At 39.6% G+C, this 19,467-nt stretch overlaps 2 protein-coding genes across 2 annotated transcripts; both read right to left on the bottom strand.

Moving 5' to 3' along the window:
• Positions 1-1,288: 1,288 nt before the first annotated feature.
• Positions 1,289-4,438, bottom strand: LOC139469461 (uncharacterized). Its single transcript, XM_071251644.1, has 3 exons — positions 4,129-4,438; positions 2,861-3,067; positions 1,289-1,497 (listed from the first exon to the last, which is right to left on the bottom strand). Exons 1-3 carry the CDS (start codon positions 4,436-4,438, stop codon positions 1,289-1,291), a joined length of 726 nt encoding a protein of 241 aa, XP_071107745.1.
• Positions 4,439-6,868: 2,430 nt separating this feature from the next.
• LOC139469451 (uncharacterized) lies at positions 6,869-13,805 on the bottom strand. The gene is made up of 3 exons (XM_071251633.1): positions 13,496-13,805; positions 8,774-8,980; positions 6,869-7,077 (listed from the first exon to the last, which is right to left on the bottom strand). Exons 1-3 carry the CDS (start codon positions 13,803-13,805, stop codon positions 6,869-6,871), a joined length of 726 nt encoding a protein of 241 aa, XP_071107734.1.
• Positions 13,806-19,467: the final 5,662 nt, after the last annotated feature.

Genomic DNA, 19,467 nt, shown 5'->3' with positions numbered 1-19,467 from the left:
TGGGAATGCTGACACAGACCATTGTTGGAAATGTATGGGAATGCTGACACAGACCATTGTTCTCTGTCCTGTGTTGGAAATATATAGGAACACTGACACAGACCATTGTTCTCTGTCCAGTGTTGGAAATATATGGGAATGCTGACATAGACAATTGTTCTCTGTCCAGTGTTGGAAATATATGGCAATGCTGATATAGACCCGTGTTTGGTTTTCTGCTCAGTGTATATTGCTAAAAGCGGCGTAAAACCATACTCGTTCACTCACTTACACAGGTGAGCATATGACTTGCCTTTGTATGTGTTTGTGACGGGTGTCACCGGTGGGACAGCATACGCTCACCTTTTCACGAACACCTGGTATCATTACTATTTGAACGTGATTCATAAACACAAGCTCATGATATAGTCGGAAGCGTACAATGCACTGAGATTTCGCCAATACAACTATACCATCGAGACAGGCGTATTTAAGTAAAACCCATATACATGTACCTGTTCGAACGCATTGGCATTTGCTATGTCCCATTGTGGGATCAATAACAATCACAATATTTAATCAAAACAGTTTATTACTTCAGGAAACACATACACTGCATAATGTCATTCAATCATTCACTAGCTCAACAAGAAACACTACGGTTTTTTCAGGCGCTATTGTTCTCATATCCGGTAAAAATGATGAAGAGTCTTAGTATTTATGTACAATTCTTATCAGCTCATAAGTGCATCATTCTTAGAATGAAGGATGTCAGTACATGTGCACATTTCCTTATCAGCTCATAAATGTACCGTTCTTATAATGAAGGATGTCAAGCACATGTGCACATTTCCTTATCAGCTCATAAGTGTATCGTTCTTAGAATGAAGGATGTCGGTACATGTGCACGTTTCCTTATCAGCTCATAAATGCATCTATCTTATAATGAAGGATCTCAGCACATGTGCACATTTTCTTATCAGCTCATACGTGTATCGTCCTTACAATGAATCATTTCTGTTACCTGAACACAGACATCTGAGACAGGGTGCCCCTGAAACGTGTTTTTTTAAACAAAACAAAAAGCTTAATTCTTTTTCCATAATGAAATGATTGAAAAATGAATTGTTATATGAGATGAACTTGACATCACCTTCCCCCAAAAGCCGATAAAACATAACAAAACAAATTTACAAACACATATTTAAGAACAACGATGATAGTCCGTGAGATTAGTCGAGGTCACGTGATAAGAATCGATAGGACACCAGAACCCTTGGTCGAAAGACGGACACGTGACTGGGAGAGCTCAAGACAATGGGCGATCCTCGCAGTCCACATTGGCTCTCCAGTCGCACTTGCGCTTGTCGGAGGAGAAGGCGCTGTTTGCGGGACACTTGATTCTGGCGACGACGCGGCCGTAGTTGCACTTGAAGAAGCGGGCGCAGTTGGTGGGGTCAATGACGTCACCGTTCGTGGTTCCCTCACAAGGGGTATCGACGATGGGACTAGCGGTGGCTGAAGATGAGATGTGCTGATGTTATTGTAGGTTCACAACGTTGTAAATAGGCACAATGACAATGTGCTACGTTGAATATGTTACAGTCAATGTCTAAATCACTGAGGTAATTTACAAAACGCCTAAATATTTAGTCATTTTACAAATGGACCGAAAAATCGGTCCATTTACTTTATAATGACAACGAATTCCATAGACTTAGATGTTGAATTTCATAACCATCTAATAGGATTAAAAGAAATTATTATTGTCAATTTTGGCTTATAATATTTGCCAAACCGTAAAGATCCGGGATAGAATAGGTCTTCAGCAACCCATGCTTGCCGTAAAAGGCGACTATGCTTGTCGTAAGAGGCGACTAACGGGATCGGGTGATCAGGCCCGCTGACTTGGTTTGATGCATGACATCGATCCCAATTGTGTGGATCGATGCTCATGATATTAATCACTGGATTGGCTGGTCCAGACTCGATTATTTACAGACCGCCGTCATATAGCTGTAATATTGCTGAGCGCGGCGTTAAACAACAAAACAACCAACCAATATAATCCTTGCATGATTGGTATATTGTAATGATAGTAAGCCCTTTTGAACTTCTTGATAATTGTCGTCAATTTGTCGAAAACACTGACCGATTTTTTTATCAGTTTGTAAAGTGAACGAAAACTTTAGACATTTTGTAAATTGCCAACGTTTTTACATTGACTGTAACATGTACACAACACTAGTGGAGAGTCTACATGTGCTACCCCACAAAGACTTCCCAGACCCTACTATTTAATATAGCCGCCCAATTCAATTTATGAGTGAGTGAGTGAGTTGGGTTTAACGCCGCTTTTAACAGTATTCCAGTTATATCACGGCGTGTCAGCTTAATGTGGGAGGAAAGCCCGAAGTGATGCAGGTCTCAGACGTTTACCACTTCGGTGAAACCCACGAGCACGGGTATGGTGCTGACAAACCTTGAAACATAATCGGGGCGAACCGGGTTTCGAACCCACAATCATAGGTTTCTGGCGTGCCTAGGGGACGCAACTCTGCACAGCGAGTCGCGGCGCCTTAGACGACTGGGCCACCCGTGCCCCCTCAATTTATGTCATGAGCGTGAGAAATAATGTGCTATGGTGTATATACATGTAGACAAAATGAAAACGAAATTCTTCCGGCTCTCGCAACTCTCAGCAATATTTCAGCTTTATGACGGCGTTCTGGAAATAATCGAGTCTGAACCAGACAATCCAGTGATTGACATCATGAGCATCGATCCACACAATTGGGAAACAATTAAAAGCTTCCACCAAATCAGCGAGTCAGACAGCCCTAGCCCGGATCTTCACGGGGCTGCATGTTTGTGTACTTACTAACAACGACGTGTTCTGGGATGAGTCTCGTACGACACTCAGCAGCCACGAGGAAACTCAAATCGCACGTGTTGTTCTTGGTGGAGAAGAGCGTGTTCTCTGGACACTGCATCGTGGCCACCACTGTCCGGTTGGTACAGGCCAGGAACTGGGCACAGTTGTCGGGGTCAGGGTTCATTCCACTGGGGAGGACGCACCGCTCGTCATCTAGGGAAGAGATAGATCACTGCATCATGACAAGAACACATCATAGAACACAGTCACAAATCACTTCATAGAACACGTCATAAAACACAGTCACAAATCACTTCAAAGAACACGTCATAAATCACGTCATAAAACACTCCATAAAACACGTCATTAAACACATCACAGGACACAGTCACAAATCACTTCATAGAACACGTCATAAAACCTAACCTGCTTCCTGGAATGTGCATGTAAATGATTATTGTTGTTTTTCTTGATAGCTGCCAGATTCGTTCAGCGACCAAAGTTGTTTTGGTTTCATTTACTATTAGGAGTTATATGTGTAAACGGATGAGTTTTTCAAAATGTTTTGTTATCCCTTGTTTTGAACATTAGGTTGCCGGCATGTTTAGCGTCTTTGAGTATCCCGGGAGTACACCTAATAACGATTCCAGCAGGAAATGATTCAACATATCTTCCCACGATTATTAAATCGCATGAATATTTTGTTTCCCAAACGCCTGTTTATAAGTATGCAAAACGAATCGTAACGAATATTACATTTTGTTGCATATTTTATTACTGGAATTCTTATTCTGATACTTTAATAACAGTCTTAACCTTTGTTGAACTCATTCCACACCTAGAAGAACAATAAATTGTAACAGCAAAACTTATGTCCATGTATACAACTGGGGAAAAAGTTAAGGACCACCCGATTCTTTCATATTACTATATAGTCAATCTGTTGTGGCATGACCGATTCCCTGTAGTAATATGAAGGAATCGCTGATCCTTAACTTATTTTTATTAGTGTATGTTGTATGTATGTTTACGATATTAACGGCAGTGATATCCTTGTACCTTGGACTAACTAATACAAAATGGGTGTAAAATATTTATCAAATTGTAAATATTATTTTATGACACAATGCTAACCATGTGAATAGACACGTTATGACCTTATTAACCCGACAACACCAGTCACACAACTGTCCTAGATTTTGTTTCATATCATCCATGTTAAAACATGTTTTAATAAATCATGGTTAAATACATGGAACTACTGGTGTACTCACTGATGGCGGGGGTGGTCATCACTTGATTGCAGTCATCCCACTGGGTCATTGGCTCCACGCATGCATGGCCGATATTGGACCACACTCGACTGTCGTTGCAGTTTATAGTCCAGTATTTCTTGCCCTGTACACAGAAATGAACTTTACTGCAATCTTGGTTATCTCTAGTCCATTCCGTTGTCCATGGGTCTTTACATCCGGGGTCTGCTCCGAAATTTTCGTCACTAAAATCGATGGAATCGACTGCATTCAAAAACAAAATGGCGGCAAGTCCAAACACGAATATGATAATATGCACCTTCGAGCCCATTGCGTTGAGTTGAGAGAAGTATGAGCAGTGGAATCCAACGAGGTATATGAGGGGACAGGCCTTTATAGATGTTCTAACGTGTCACCTTTTTACAGGTTGACTCCAAAGACGTACGTCGGGAACTGATTTGTCATGTTTGCTGGGTAGGTGAATCCACAAGGAGGGATCTCTGGGGACCTCCTGTATTTAACCCTATGTCCTAAACAGACCTTATCCCCACAAACCAACGATCGCAGACGACTGTTTACACCAACTTTCTTTGTAATTTGTCGTGAAACCGGAAGCCAAATTGTCCATGTAAATACGATTCTTTGTTTTACGACAAGGTTTGTCGTCTGGGACATGTCAGGACAAGCGATGATACAGAGTTGTTGCCCCTTAAACGTGCTCCTCCAGGCGAAACACCGTGATCCGTGGTCAAGGTTGACGGCTGCATTGCCTTCAGCACGAGGTTGGTCCTAATCGTGTAACAGGCAGTCATCCTCTCAACAGTCGTCCGAACAATAATAATCCTATTTGATGTACAAGCACTTGGCAGCATAGACACGAAATGAATTGAAGAAAGGTGAACATAGGAAGAAGGTCGTGTCGGCCAAGGTCTCATTTTTGTAACGGTCAAGGTCATTCGCATGACTCTGCCATGGAAATAATTCATTTATCGATCAATGACATGTTTAATGCGTGGATCAGCAAGAAGTGCCACGTGAAAAACTAAATGTAAGTGAAGTTAATCGCTATCTCGTCGTTTCAACCTGTCACATTTTAGCTAAAGATTCTATTGAATTGAGGGGCACACTTTCCGTATATGTCAAAGGTATTGCCATTATTTGCTAAATAGCCATCGAACCCTAACATTGGTTCATTGTAAGTCTGAGATAGAGGAATATAAAGAACGACCTTGAAACTTGACGCACAGTGGGTGTTGACGATGAAGTCGCTAACAAAGAGAGTGAGTGAGTTGTGTGACGCCGCATGTAAGGTGCTGACAAAGAACATGTTCAGTATATATGTATACTGATATATATACATATATATTGATTGACTGATTGCGACCAGTTTGGGTATTTAGAAAAGTGGTATGAAAGTGTATTAAGGTGACAATATACCCTTGAGGTTTGTTTGAACTCAGCAGTATTCAAGCTATATGACGTCGGACTGTAAATAATCGAGTCTGGACCAGACAATCCAGTGATTGATATCATGAGTATTGATCTACGCAATTATGATGACATGCATCAACCAAGACCACCCGATCCCGTCAGTCGCCTCTTACGACAAGCTTGGGTTGCTGAAGACCTATTCTAACTCGTATCTTCACGGGTCAGACCCTTGAGAGTGGAAATAGACCCATGTAGACTTGAGAGAGTGGTAACAGATCCTTGTAGACCCATGAGAGTGGTAATAGACCCTTGTAGACCCAAGAGAGTGGCGATAGACCCTTGTAGACCCAAGAGAGTGGCAATAGACTCTTGCAGACCCAAGAGAGCGGCAATAGACTCTTGCAGACCCCAGAGAGTGGCAATATACCCTTGCAGACCCAAGAGAGTGGCAATATACCCTTGTAGACCCAAGAGAGCGGCAAAAGACCCTTGTCGACCCAAGAGAGCGGCAAAAAACTCTTGTAGACCCAAGAGAGTGGCAATAGACCCTTGCAAACCCAAGAGAGTGGCAATATACCCTTGTAGACCCAAGAGAGTAGCAATAGACCCTTGTAGACCCAAGAGATAGGCAATAGACCCTTTTACTGAATTGAATAATGGTATATACTCTAATTCGATTCGATGCAGTTATTTAACAAAGCAAATCAACAAAATGAAGAAAGATAACTCGTGTCTTCCAACCGCATTTACCCACAATGCCACCAAGACAGAGATGTATAAGTAAATATGTATGTATATACATGTATCCGAAAATAAGACAATAACAGTCACAATGTTTAATGAAAACAATTTATTTCTCCACAAAACACATACACTGCATGACGTCATTCATCCGATCACTAACTTATTCTAATATCCATTAAGCATTCTGAAGAATGTTACTATTTAAGCATATCCTCTTATCAGTTCATATATGTCAATCGTCATATTTCAATATGCCTATAGACTGAACACATTTTTCTGAGACAGTGTGTTATTAAGAACAGTTATAAAAAAATCATGTCGATCCGAGCTTCTTTGAACAAAAATGAAATAAAGGAAAGATGAGGTGTGTATTGAACTATCATTCTGAAATCAAAATAGCCCTCGTTCAGATGTCATCACAAGTAGACAAATTGGTTCGACAATTGATAAAACCAAACAAACGTATCTTTAAAAACAAAAATGATATTCAATGAAATTAGAAGTTGGGGTGATTGATTAGTGTATTCTCATATGACACGAGGAAGCAAAACCATTGGTCGATAGACGGACACGTGATCAGAGGAGCTCAAGAGAATGGACGATCCTCGCAGTCGACGTTTGCTCTCCAGTCGCACTTGACCTTCACGGATGAGAAGGCACTGTTTGCGGGACACTTGATTCTGGCGACGACGCGACCGTAGTTGCACTTGTAGAAGCGGGCACAGTGGGTGGGGTCATGGACGTCACCGTTCTTGGTCCCCTCGCAAGGTTTGTCGATGATTGGACTGGCAGTGGCTGAAGTCGAGATGTGATAATGTTAATAGACATGCAATATGAAGTGAGCATGATGACTACAATGGTTAAATCTTTGACAGGCATTTTAATGATAAAATAGGATAATATTACTCTTTCAATGCTAATATCATTTCCCCTGAAGACTAGGCAAGACGTAACCTTGAATAATCGTATAAAAAACAATAATGAAGTATTATGAAAGCTTCATGGCCTCATATTCCTAATTTAGTAGGACGTATAGGCATATAGCAATATTCATCCCCTCGCTCAATAACATTGGTAAATATCATGCTTACAAGTCGATTTCAAACTAATTCCCCAGTGAAGTGTATGAAATTATCCTTTGAAATGTAGAACGTAACAGTATCAAATATTCCGTTCTGTGTCTCTCATACATCTATCCCAAGTTCTCTCCGCGCACACCTGTGTCTCTCCTTTAGTCCACACACCAGCTGAAATCTACCCACGTAGCACGTCTATCAGGGGCACGTGTCACTAAAGGTCGCTATGGCTTGTTACTATCAAATACATCACTTGGCTTCGAAAAAAAGCCACACATCAACTTGTCGTTGGCCTGTTAATACAGTTAATATTTGAGGTTGACCTGAACCACAAAACACCATTGAGAGTGGACTTGACACAAGGGGACATTCTGACCTTATTCTCTATTGGACAGACAAACATTATGAAACGGCTTGATCACGGGATTATATTGAGACAGAAATATTTGTGTTGTTTGACAGAATTGTGAGGATCACAAAACCTAATTTACTCGGACACTGGCTAAAGTTGCAAATGTCAGGGACGGTAAACAGCGGACGACTGTGCAAATATAGCAGCTTGAATTGGACTACGATATTTGTATGCATTAAGATTAAGTTAAGAACGAATTAAAAAGTTGATTTCAAACTTAGACTCGAATGCTACATATTTAACTAAAATTCTGAATCAATTAAGTTATATTTTGTTTTACTCTTGCACTTAATACTAGATCGGTGTCTTGCAAGGGGTTGACGTTACAGAAAGAGCGATTGTTTCTTATGAATATATGTGATCTGAAGTTTAAAAGACCGTATACATAGTTTGCCATGGTTGACATCAATGAAACTTAATTACACCTTCAAGAAACATACACAAGACAGCAATACCTCCATGTCTGGTGGTATGATAACTAGCATTGACATACATGTTTCCGTGTAATACCTAGTAGAGGCCTTCAGGCTTGTGTAGGATTTCTCGTGGAATGAAATCTTAGCTTAAATTCTGAAACTACAGTTTGCAGACAAACAACATCTCTATTTGATTTCTAGGGTATATTTGTTAATTTTTTTCACAACAGCGATTATTATTTGATTCGTGTATAAATTAGCTCCATTGCCTGCAAAGAGTGAATCGTGTCTTAAACACTACCTTTTTATTTAATTTTTAAAAATGTCCAAGGATCGGATTTGAAATTCTAGATTTAATAAGCTTCCTTCTCCTGCGTTCATAATCACCTAACTCAGAAGAAAACATAAGGTAAATAAAAGGAGGACTTGGGAGATTGCTAAAACAAATGATCAATCTCTTGTTGCAACGTAAAATGAAATCACAAAACCCAAGGAAGCTTTGTGTTGTTTAAATGACTTGAGACAAACCTCTTTATGCTGCACATGTGTGTGTGTGTGTGAACGTGCATGTGTGTGTGTGTACTTACTAACAACAACGTGGTCAGGAATGAGTCTCGTACGACACTCGTCAGCCACGAGGAAACTGAGTTCGCACGTGTTGTTCTTGGTGGAGAAGAGCGTGTTCTCTGGACACTGCATCGTGGCCACCACTGTCCGGTTGGTGCAGGCCAGGAACTGGGCACAGTTGTCGGGGTCAGGGTTCATTCCACTGGGGAGGACGCACCGTTCGTCATCTGGGGAAGAGATAGATCACTGCATCATGACAAGAACACATCATAGAACACATCATAGAGCACGCAATAAAACACGTCACAAAACACATCACAAAACACTCACAGATCACTTTATATAACACCTTATTGAACATGTCACAGATCACGCCATAAAAAACATCATAGAACATGTCATATAACACATCAGAGAACATGTCATAGATCACGTCATAAAACACATCATAGAACACATGATAAAACATCATAGGACACGTCATAAAACAGTCAGAAAACACACCACAGAACACGACAAAAAACACACAGAACACGTCATAGGTCACGTCATAAAACACATAATAGAACACATCATAGGACACGTCATAAAACGGCCATAAAACACTTCATAGGTCACGTCATAAAAACACAGAACACGTCATAGGTCACGTCATAAAACACACAGAACACGCGACAGGTCACGTCATAAAACACATAATAGTACACATAATAAAACACATCATAGGACACGTCATAAAACGGCAATAAAACACTTCATAGGTCACGTCATAAAACACACAGAACACGTCATAGGTCACGTCATAAAACACACAGAACACGTCATAGGACACGTCATAAAACAGTCATCAAACACGTCATAGAACACAGTCACAGATCACTCCATAGAACACGTTACAGAACTCGTCATAGATTACACCCACAGGTCACTTAATCGGCTGTGCGCTAGAATCCGTGTTCACCATGTCGAAGGGTTGGTAAACCGTACATTACTGAGATAAAACCTCACTTTACTTTTTTCCTGGAATATTGCTGTAAGTTGAATTTCGCTGCTTTTTGTTACAATATGACCGAGGCGAAATTATAACTAAGTGACGACTGCTCAACTATTCAGTGTTCAGTGTTTATTGGTTCGCTTGATATTTTAAAGTGAGCGAGGCAACTACAAGCGTCAGAAGATCAAACAACTGAGGCTATGAAGAACGAGAGTTGTTTGTGATTTATCTAATATGAATGTTAAATTTGTATTAAAATACAAATAGAGAATCGTTTAATAGATCTCAGGGCCAACATATGAACACTAACAGCTGTTTGCATACGCGTTACCTATTTGTAGTTTAAGCCAAGTTTGCAGAACACCTGTAAGAACACTAAATGTCGAAGTGAGCCGTTCACGTCGCTGCGTCGCAATGATTTATACCTCTCTCTTCTGAACATGTGAAACGGAGCAAATTCGTGTTGGCTTGAACATAATGTCAGCGATGGCTTCAAACGAAGGGCAAAATCACAAAAAATCTTTAATTAAAAAGCTAATTCAAATTAACTGCCGACAATGTCCTGTCTAGTGATTCTATGCAAATCAAAATGTGAAATTTTAACCTTATTGCAGAAAGACCACGTGTCTATCGTACACATATGTGTGGGTAGTACATGTACAGACATACTGAAAGACCACGTGTCTATCGTACACATATGTGTGGATAGTACATATACAAACATACTGAAAGACCACGTGTCTATCGTACACATATGTGTGGGTAGTACATATACAAACATACTGAAAGACCACGTGTCTATCGTACACATATGTGTGGGTAGTACCTGTACAGACATACTGAAAGACCACGTGCCTATCGTACAAATATGTGTGGATAGTACATGTACAGAAATACTGAAAGACCACGTGTCTATCGTACACATATGTGTAGATAGTACCTGTACAGAAATACTGAAAGACCACGTGTCTATCGTACACATATGTGTGGAAAGTACAAGTACAGACATACTGAAAGACCACGTGTCTATCGTACACATATGTGTGGATAGTACAAGTACAGACATACTGAAAGACCACGTGTCTATCGTACACATATGTGTGGGTAGTACATGTACAAACATACTGAAAGACCACGTGTCTATCGTACACATATGTGTGGATAGTACATATACAAACATACTGAAAGACCACGTGTCTATCGTACACATATGTGTGGGTAGTACATGTACAAAGATCCTGAAAGACCACGTGTCTATCGTACACATATGTGTGGGTAGTACATGTACAAACATACTGAAAGACCACGTGTCTATCGTACACATATGTGTGGATAGTACATATACAAACATACTGAAAGACCACGTGTCTATCGTACACATATGTGTGGGTAGTACATATACAAACATACTGAAAGACCACGTGTCTATCGTACACATATGTGTGGGTAGTACATATACAAACATACTGAAAGACCACGTGTCTATCGTACACATATGTGTGGGTAGTACATATACAAACATACTGAAAGACCACGTGTCTATCGTACACATATGTGTGGATAGTACATATACAAACATACTGAAAGACCACGTGTCTATCGTACACATATGTGTGGGTAGTACATATACAAACATACTGAAAGACCACGTGTCTATCGTACACATATGTGTGGGTAGTACATATACAAATATACTGAAAGACCACGTGTCTATCGTACACATATGTGTGGGTAGTACATATACAAACATACTGAAAGACCACGTGTCTATCGTACACATATGTGTGGGTAGTACATATACAAACATACTGAAAGACCACGTGTCTATCGTACACATATGTGTGGGTAGTACATATACAAATATACTGAAAGACCACGTGTCTATCGTACACATATGTGTGGATACATGTAGTACCTGTACAGAAATAGTGTTCAGTTGTTTATGTCGCATGTGTTATGATTTCTCAAAGTGACAAATAAAGCTGTTAAGACATTAATACATTGATATTAAGAGATGACATCAATTCATTAAACTTACAAATATTTAGAATTGGTATAATAATGGAGCTAGATATGTACAACGTACACTTTGATAAAATGGGAATATTAGAACAAAGTGGTACCTGTCTTCTATAAACTGTAAATTACACATTCTCACAGTCTGCATTCCAACGGGATTTTAATATATTTTCCTGTTTCAATAGTTAACACATGTGATGAACATCTAAATCTGGAAAATGCAATTCTATGTTTATACAAGATTGGTTTCAAAAGACTTTCTTCTGTAAACAAAACAAAACAATGGCATGTTGGACATACTAATGAAGTGTATGTTTATAAATATTTTTGAGTGTTTGAGTATATTCTGGACGATTTACATTTTTCATCAAAACAAATAGATCTCACTAGCTCACCAACTGTTGGCACAGCGCGGTAGTAATAGTAGCTTTTATGTATAAAAGATCAATTGTAATAATTATTTGATATTAGTGTGCATATATTTTTGAAGACCACAGTTCTATATTAGTCAATGTAGATTCCATTCAAGCAATCTCTTTAGAATGAATGAATAGTGTTTTATGCCGCATCAACAATTTTCCAGCTATTCACGGGGATCAATGTCGCGGGATGCAGGATATCGATTCCAGTGTTAAATATTGTACTTCCTCACGTACTATTGTATGTTAAAGTGGGAATAACTGACAAACTACGAGGAATATCATGACGAGATCGTGAATTAATATATTTTGGAAATATTATCAGTAATACGGAATTGCGAGCAAATCATGCAATATAAAGAAACTGTAAGAAAAGTGTAGGTTTCCGCATCATATTTAGAGACATCAGCTCAATCCGCTATTGTAATAATGACGTCACGTGATATCAAGAACAATGGATGACGTCATATTAATGTTATTTACAATCAACTGATATGACGTCACGTCGTAATGGCTTTTTCAAAAACAAATGAACACAGGAGTGGATTAGCCAATCAACTTCAAGCAAAATTCATATTTTTCCTTTTCTTTGATACACGTGGGACACATATCCTGGGCCCCGTGCCAAATGTGATCTTAGCTACGATTGTCGTAAGTTTATGTTAAAGTATGGGAGTTACCATAGTCTCAAAGCTAAGATCGCTTGGTGGAACTCTGTGGTCGATCACACCCGAATGAAGAAGTGCCATTAGTACAATCATAAATTCACTAGGTGGGAAATAATCTGTAAGTCCCAGTGACCTTTTGCATTATCACCCAACGTGAAATTTGATTGAGAACTCAAATGTGTGATATTTGGGGTAATATGCCGCATTGCAATGGCTAAATGTTCCATAGAATGTAACATAAAAAGTCTTGGCGAGCTTCCCAGTGTAATACTGGTGCCTGTAGTTTTGCATAGTGAGAATGTATTGCCATTGTCTTTATTTCAGGGGGCGATCGGGTAGCCTAGTGGTTAAAGTGTTCGCTCGTCACGCCGAAGACCCGGGTTCGATCCCGATATGGGTACAATGTGCGAAGCCCATTTCTGGTGTCCCCCGTCGTGATATTGCTGGAATATTGCTAAAAGCGGCGTAAAACCATACTCAATCACTTTATTTCAGTAGAAAGTGGAGATGAATCCGTTTAGTGAGACCTCCTTTTTGACCGAAGTCATATAAATATCTTTGACGTCATGGCACTTGATGACGTCATATTTCTTATAATGCTGAAATATATGACAGTGCAAACCAAACTTCTGGTGTACTCACTGATGGCGGGGGTGGTCATCACTTGATTGCAGTCATCCCACTGGGACATTGGCTCCACGCATGCATGGCCGATATTGGACCACACTCGACTGTCGTTGCAGTTTATACTCCAGTATTTCTTGCCCTGTACACAGAAATGAACTTTACTGCAATCTTGGTTATCTCTGGTCCACTCCGTTGTCCATGGGTCTTTACATCCGGGGTCTGCTCCGAAATTGTCGTCGAGAAAATCGACGGAATCGACCGCATTCAAAAACAAAATGGCGGCAAGTCCAAACACGAATATGACGATGTGGACCTTTGAGCCCATTGCGTTGAGTTGAGAGACGTTTTGAGAACGAAAGCGACTGAGGAATATAAGGGAACAGGCATTTATAGATTTTCCGGCGTGTCACTTTTTTACAGGATCACGTACTTTTAGAAGTGACTTTGCGGGGTAGGTGAGTCCACCTCAGGGGGTCGCTTGGGAACCTCCCCACATCGACCTGTATTTAACCCCTAGTCCTACACAGACCCTAGAAATCACAAACCGGCGATCGCAGACGATTGTTTACACCAAATGTCTTTGAAATGGTTCGTGAAACCGGAAGTCAGCTTTTCCATGTAAATACGTTTCTTTGTTTTACGACAAGAAGGTTTGTCGTCTGAGACATGTCAGGACAAGCGATGGTGTGGAATCTTGGTTTACTTGTCCCTTAAACGTGCTCCTTAAGGTACAATACGGTTACCTGTGGCCACAGTGGGTGTTGATGTTGCCACGAGGCAGGTCATGTTCTGAAATTGTTCAGTCAAACCCCAAATATATGTATATAAAATATTTTCCATTATTAGGGGTTGATACCAAAGATATGGAATCATAGAACCCTGAGATCATTGATAAAATACATTACTATTCATCAACATTTCTTCAGATAACTATTTTTGCCTTCCTCGTTTATGAATAGATATAAGACGATTTTACAGTAGGATTGACCGTACGTTACCACATGGTTTGGGCATAAGGTAAAAAAATGACTTTTAATTCAGTTCAATTTAACTGTTTTACAAATGATATTTTATCACAACAAACGATGAAGATCCAAGACTGCAGGGAAAGACATCCAACCATTGAGTGGTGTATTAGTGTCAGTTGGGTCAGTCTAGCATAAGATCCGAATCCTGATGTCTTCAGATAACTCACACATCAATGGTGAGGTGCTTATACACAAGGACAAGCTGATCTTAATCTGAAATCAGTTAGTGGCGACGTTAATACGTATAAAACAGTTCATCTCAAAACTAATCATTTAAACATCGTCCTCATTCCGCATTGTCAGGTGGACATAGACTACAGATGTAAGTGTGCGTCACTTCAACAAGTGGGAATCTGTTAAGTTCCAAGTTGAACCGACTGTAACATAGGCTGGGGCGAAAGGGAGATCGCATCAAATCCTTTAATCAGGTGAGCTACACTTCTGTAAACAGACTAATCATGCCTGCCATCTGACTTATGCTGACGGCTTTGGAGACGACGCCCGCATGCGACGTAACGTTGGCCCGAGTCTCAGCAATAATTCATTTACATCTCCAAATTACAGACAAATATTTGAAACGACTCTTTTCAGATCGTTCGCAACATTTTGGTCCGCTTTCCGTTTGTGAAAGAATAAGAAGATTTGTTTATTTGCCCCTACGCAATCCTTTATTTGTTGTCCTTCTAAAACTAAAACAGGTGTAGCTTTAAGTAAACACCATAGCTTGATGTACATGAGCCTGGTGTTTGTTTGTGACAAAGGATATATGCGGTTTAGGCTAATTCAATAGTTAAACTGAAATGACGCTATGTTCGCTAATAACACTACAAGCTACTTCAGTAACAACTGTTCACATGACGACGTCAAGTGACGGCCTGGTAAATATCATATATATTGCTTACCTCACAACCAATACACATATATTTGAGAAAACAATGTCTTGCACAAAAGGTTGGAAATAAATCCACGATATTAACCCATGTCAAGGGGACACTGTGGCAAAAAGCTGTTGGTTAGCCAATCAAATGCCATGAATCCCTTGCAATTTATTTATTTAAATTTGAACGTATTGATTTACAACAAATAATTTATCATGTGCGATGTGTTCTAAAACCTTTAATACTACGCGACAGCACATTTCGAGGTTCTCACCTCACTATCGCCGGCCCATCCTCACGTGATCTCATGTACTCGACACTGTGCAGTGATGGACAATGAATGACTGCTCCCCGAGCAATGATTGTAAAGGGAAATGACTGCTCCCCTGCGTAATGCGGACAGTATCACTTACTATCTACATGGTCCAAAACTCCCCTTAAACAAAGTATTGAGACAGGGTGCGGTGTGTTAGGTTGCATGTAAACAGTCTAGTTTTACCATTAGAGCTTTCGTTTGAAACCAATGGTCAAGATTGACGAGGTGCTCGAGGCTAATTACTTTTGGTAGATTTGGAGGAATAGTGCTGAGTAGCAACCAATAGCACTTAATAAAACAAGAATATAGTTTTATTTCAATTTAAAAAATCATACATTTCTGGAAGCAACAGCACTGGGAAGGACACAAGTATTTCCTTTCAAGCCTGACTTTTCTACAACATATACGAAAATCAAAATGAAAGTATTTATTAAATAAGAAAGAATTTGCATTCGACCAAAATTAAAATTACAGCCACAAAAGCGAAATCATTTCGGGCAGAGATCAAAGTAATTTTCAAGTTTTAGCATGGTCATGTGGTCAGAGATGGCTGCACAAACATTAATACATAGGCAAGAAGCGGCCCTGAAACAGTCCTGAAACGGCCCTGAAACGGCCCTGAAACGGCGTTACAGTTAATAAAGAAGTTGTTATCCATACAAACCTTAATGTATTTAATACATAGGAAATCAATACGACCTTAGTCCTCATGGAAATTATAATCCGAATACATATTTATACATTTCCGCTTCGAAGTATTAACAAGTACATATTTGAGGAATATCCTCGGAAGACGTCATGTTTGTGAATCTGTTAGACGCTAATTTGAAACCAAACATGGCTATCTGCAAATGTCTCCCTGTTCTTTCTTCCACGTGGCAGACAAAATACGTGATGTGTACGGAGATTACCGGAGAATTACGACGATTAGCGAACTTTCAGGTGTCTGGAGGCGATTTTGCACATTCGACCATCTTGCTTTTGTTAATGTGTCGTTTACAATTAAAATGTAAATCGGCTAAGTATACCCAATACCACCTGCACTTAATAAACAATTAGTGCAGCTGCTGCGGAAGGGCTTGTCGGCTGTTGATGCGTGCGAAACACCGACATGCGCAGTAACCAGTCATGGGCGTTTAAGTATATAAACGAGTTTGGTACCACATGAGACTAACATGATACCGCGCATACTGATTACCATACAGGTTTAAAACAATATGTATTATTAATATTTACCATGTATGAAAACTTAAACATATAATTAAGACATGATGCTAACACGTTTGTTATCACTCAAAAACCGCACATACATCAAAATCAGAGGTTTATCTCCCAAATGTCATGCTTGATCTTTACATATACTGAAACACTTTGAAGGCGCATATTCGAATTTTTGTAACATTTGGCAGAATGGCAACCAAAATTAAATAAGAGCTCTAGGTACTCTCTTAAAAACCGAACTCAAGCTGTGGGGCAAAAGAAAGTATACCGAGTCTATTTTTAATGTAAATGAAAATTGAAAGAACTGTTGTTAAAATTGATCAGGTCTATTGAACCTTCGCTCATACCTGCAACAGAAATATTTGTAAAAAACCAAACTGTAGCTGAATAAGTTTGTGTAAACACAAATTGTTTCCATGGTGACTTGAAGAGAAATGAGAAACAACTACACGACCCCTACCATGTTTGAAATGTAAATTTGTTCCGAAAAAAGGAACTTTATTAATTTTTAAAGATAAGATGATTAAGCTACTCTACCCATCAGCAGTGGTGCCTCATGCGATTTTTTTCTTTTTAGATTTTGAAAGATTTAAATGAAAACCATATTTTTCAAAATACATCTATGTAGAAGTATTCAACGGCAGTACAGTATATATCGGATAGCGCGCTAACTTAAGATATTTTAAATTGAAATTCAAATGATAGAACCAACTGAGAGGTTTCCTTTGCCCCTCAGTGTACATCAAAATCACAGGTTTATCTCCCAAATGGCCTGTTTTGATCTTTAAAGTTCATTCAAGAAGTATTAAAAACAGTGCTTTTGTTAAAAAGTCAGTCACGTTTGATTTTAATCGGGGAGGTATTTACATGATGGAGTAAGTGTTCCACACGGCATGAATCAAAGCGTCTGGCGAGACAGGGTTTGTCGCCGGAAGCAGTTAACAAGCGCTCTCATGCATTTCAATTAAGTACTTTTTAAGTTTATTTTTTACAGGTATTACGACTGCAGACGCTAAGCGTGGGAAGGGAATAATTAGTTCAAAATATGACAAATATCACTGGCGGATCCAGTGGGATCCACTATTTCAGAAACCTTACGTGTCAACAGCGCCGTTGCCCAAGTGAGTTCGTGACTTGGGGATTATGTGCACACACACACCTCAACACTCCCCCACACCCACAAAATTCTGGTTCCGCCTGAGTATATGATGTTTGCTACATGCATGTAACTAATACGATAGGAGAATGGAATGACGATTATATGTAAATATTGAAACGCTAATTGAACGCCATGGCAGAGAGTTTTAATCGACTAACAATGTTTATGGTGGAATCAGAACAGACATACTCAACCTTTACGGGTGGGCACATGACTTCACATTAATACCATGAATAAATGCTTAATCAAGACATATTTGAGTTTGACGTTGTTCATATTCAGACAATTACCCTAGGACTACTTTACAGATATAAAGAGAATGCGGGAAAATACGTTTTAAAAGAACCATAAATAGTTGAAAGTTGATTGCGCTCAAGTGAGCTGGATTTGACGTCACTTTGTGAGAAGAGAACGAGGATGTAGAGACGTAACGTAAAGTAGACGAGAACGTCTGAATATTAAACTAGTCAAATAGACCAAAGACTCTTTGACTATGCAAGAAAATCCTAAAATTCCCCAAAAGCTAGACAATCACGGGAAGGTTGGTTATCCACGCATTACTAGAAAACAGAATAAGGAAAACGCTAGCTTATAAGTTGAGCTCAATACAACCAGAGTAAGTCAGTACTAGATTAAAAGTGCCCTGTAATCACTTACTACCGAAACATGAGTTTCGAGTGACCACACAGTAAAAAATTGACCCGTAAACAATCTAACGAGGCCTGGGGGATGATGATGATGATGATGATGATGATGATGATGATGATCTGGGGAGATCAGCCAAAGTGTGTTTCTTGACATGGGAAAAACACGAATAGCAAACTAACTACTATACCCGCACGGAAGATGCGAATACCAAAATAAAGCGCTAAACATTAGGTATCCAACAGTATCACTAAAGATTTAAAACAAGGTATATACAATTACTGATGAGGCATATGATCATAAATACATAAAAATATCTTCCAGTACCAGATAATCCCTCTAATATTGAAAATCATAGTCCCAAAAACACTTCCAATACAAGAATGAGGCAGAAAACATATATGCGATGACATATATCAAGTCAATACATGATAAGAGTATGCCAGTAAATCACAAGAGAATGAAATAGTGGGGTCTCAAACAAAGAATGAGATGACACTGGACAACGACAACCGCCGGACTTTGCCGAACGGCGTCGGAAATTTGAAGCGTTGCGGTCACAAGACCGTGACTAGAATAGTTTTACGACCCAGTGACAAGTATGAGACAGAAACCAAAACGATTTAATCCATTACGAATGTTCAGCAAACGTCTGCCGACTGAACAACTTGGCCATCTTGTCAGAATGTCACTGTTCAAAGTTGTGCCCCTTTGTACTCCAGTGATCCGCTTGTAGACCG

This window comes from Haliotis cracherodii, unplaced genomic scaffold, assembly GCF_022045235.1.
Source record: "Haliotis cracherodii isolate W230 unplaced genomic scaffold, xgHalCrac1.p SCAF_1, whole genome shotgun sequence".
Lineage (NCBI taxonomy): Eukaryota > Metazoa > Mollusca > Gastropoda > Lepetellida > Haliotidae > Haliotis > Haliotis cracherodii.
This window is presented reverse-complemented; position numbering and strand designations above follow the sequence as displayed.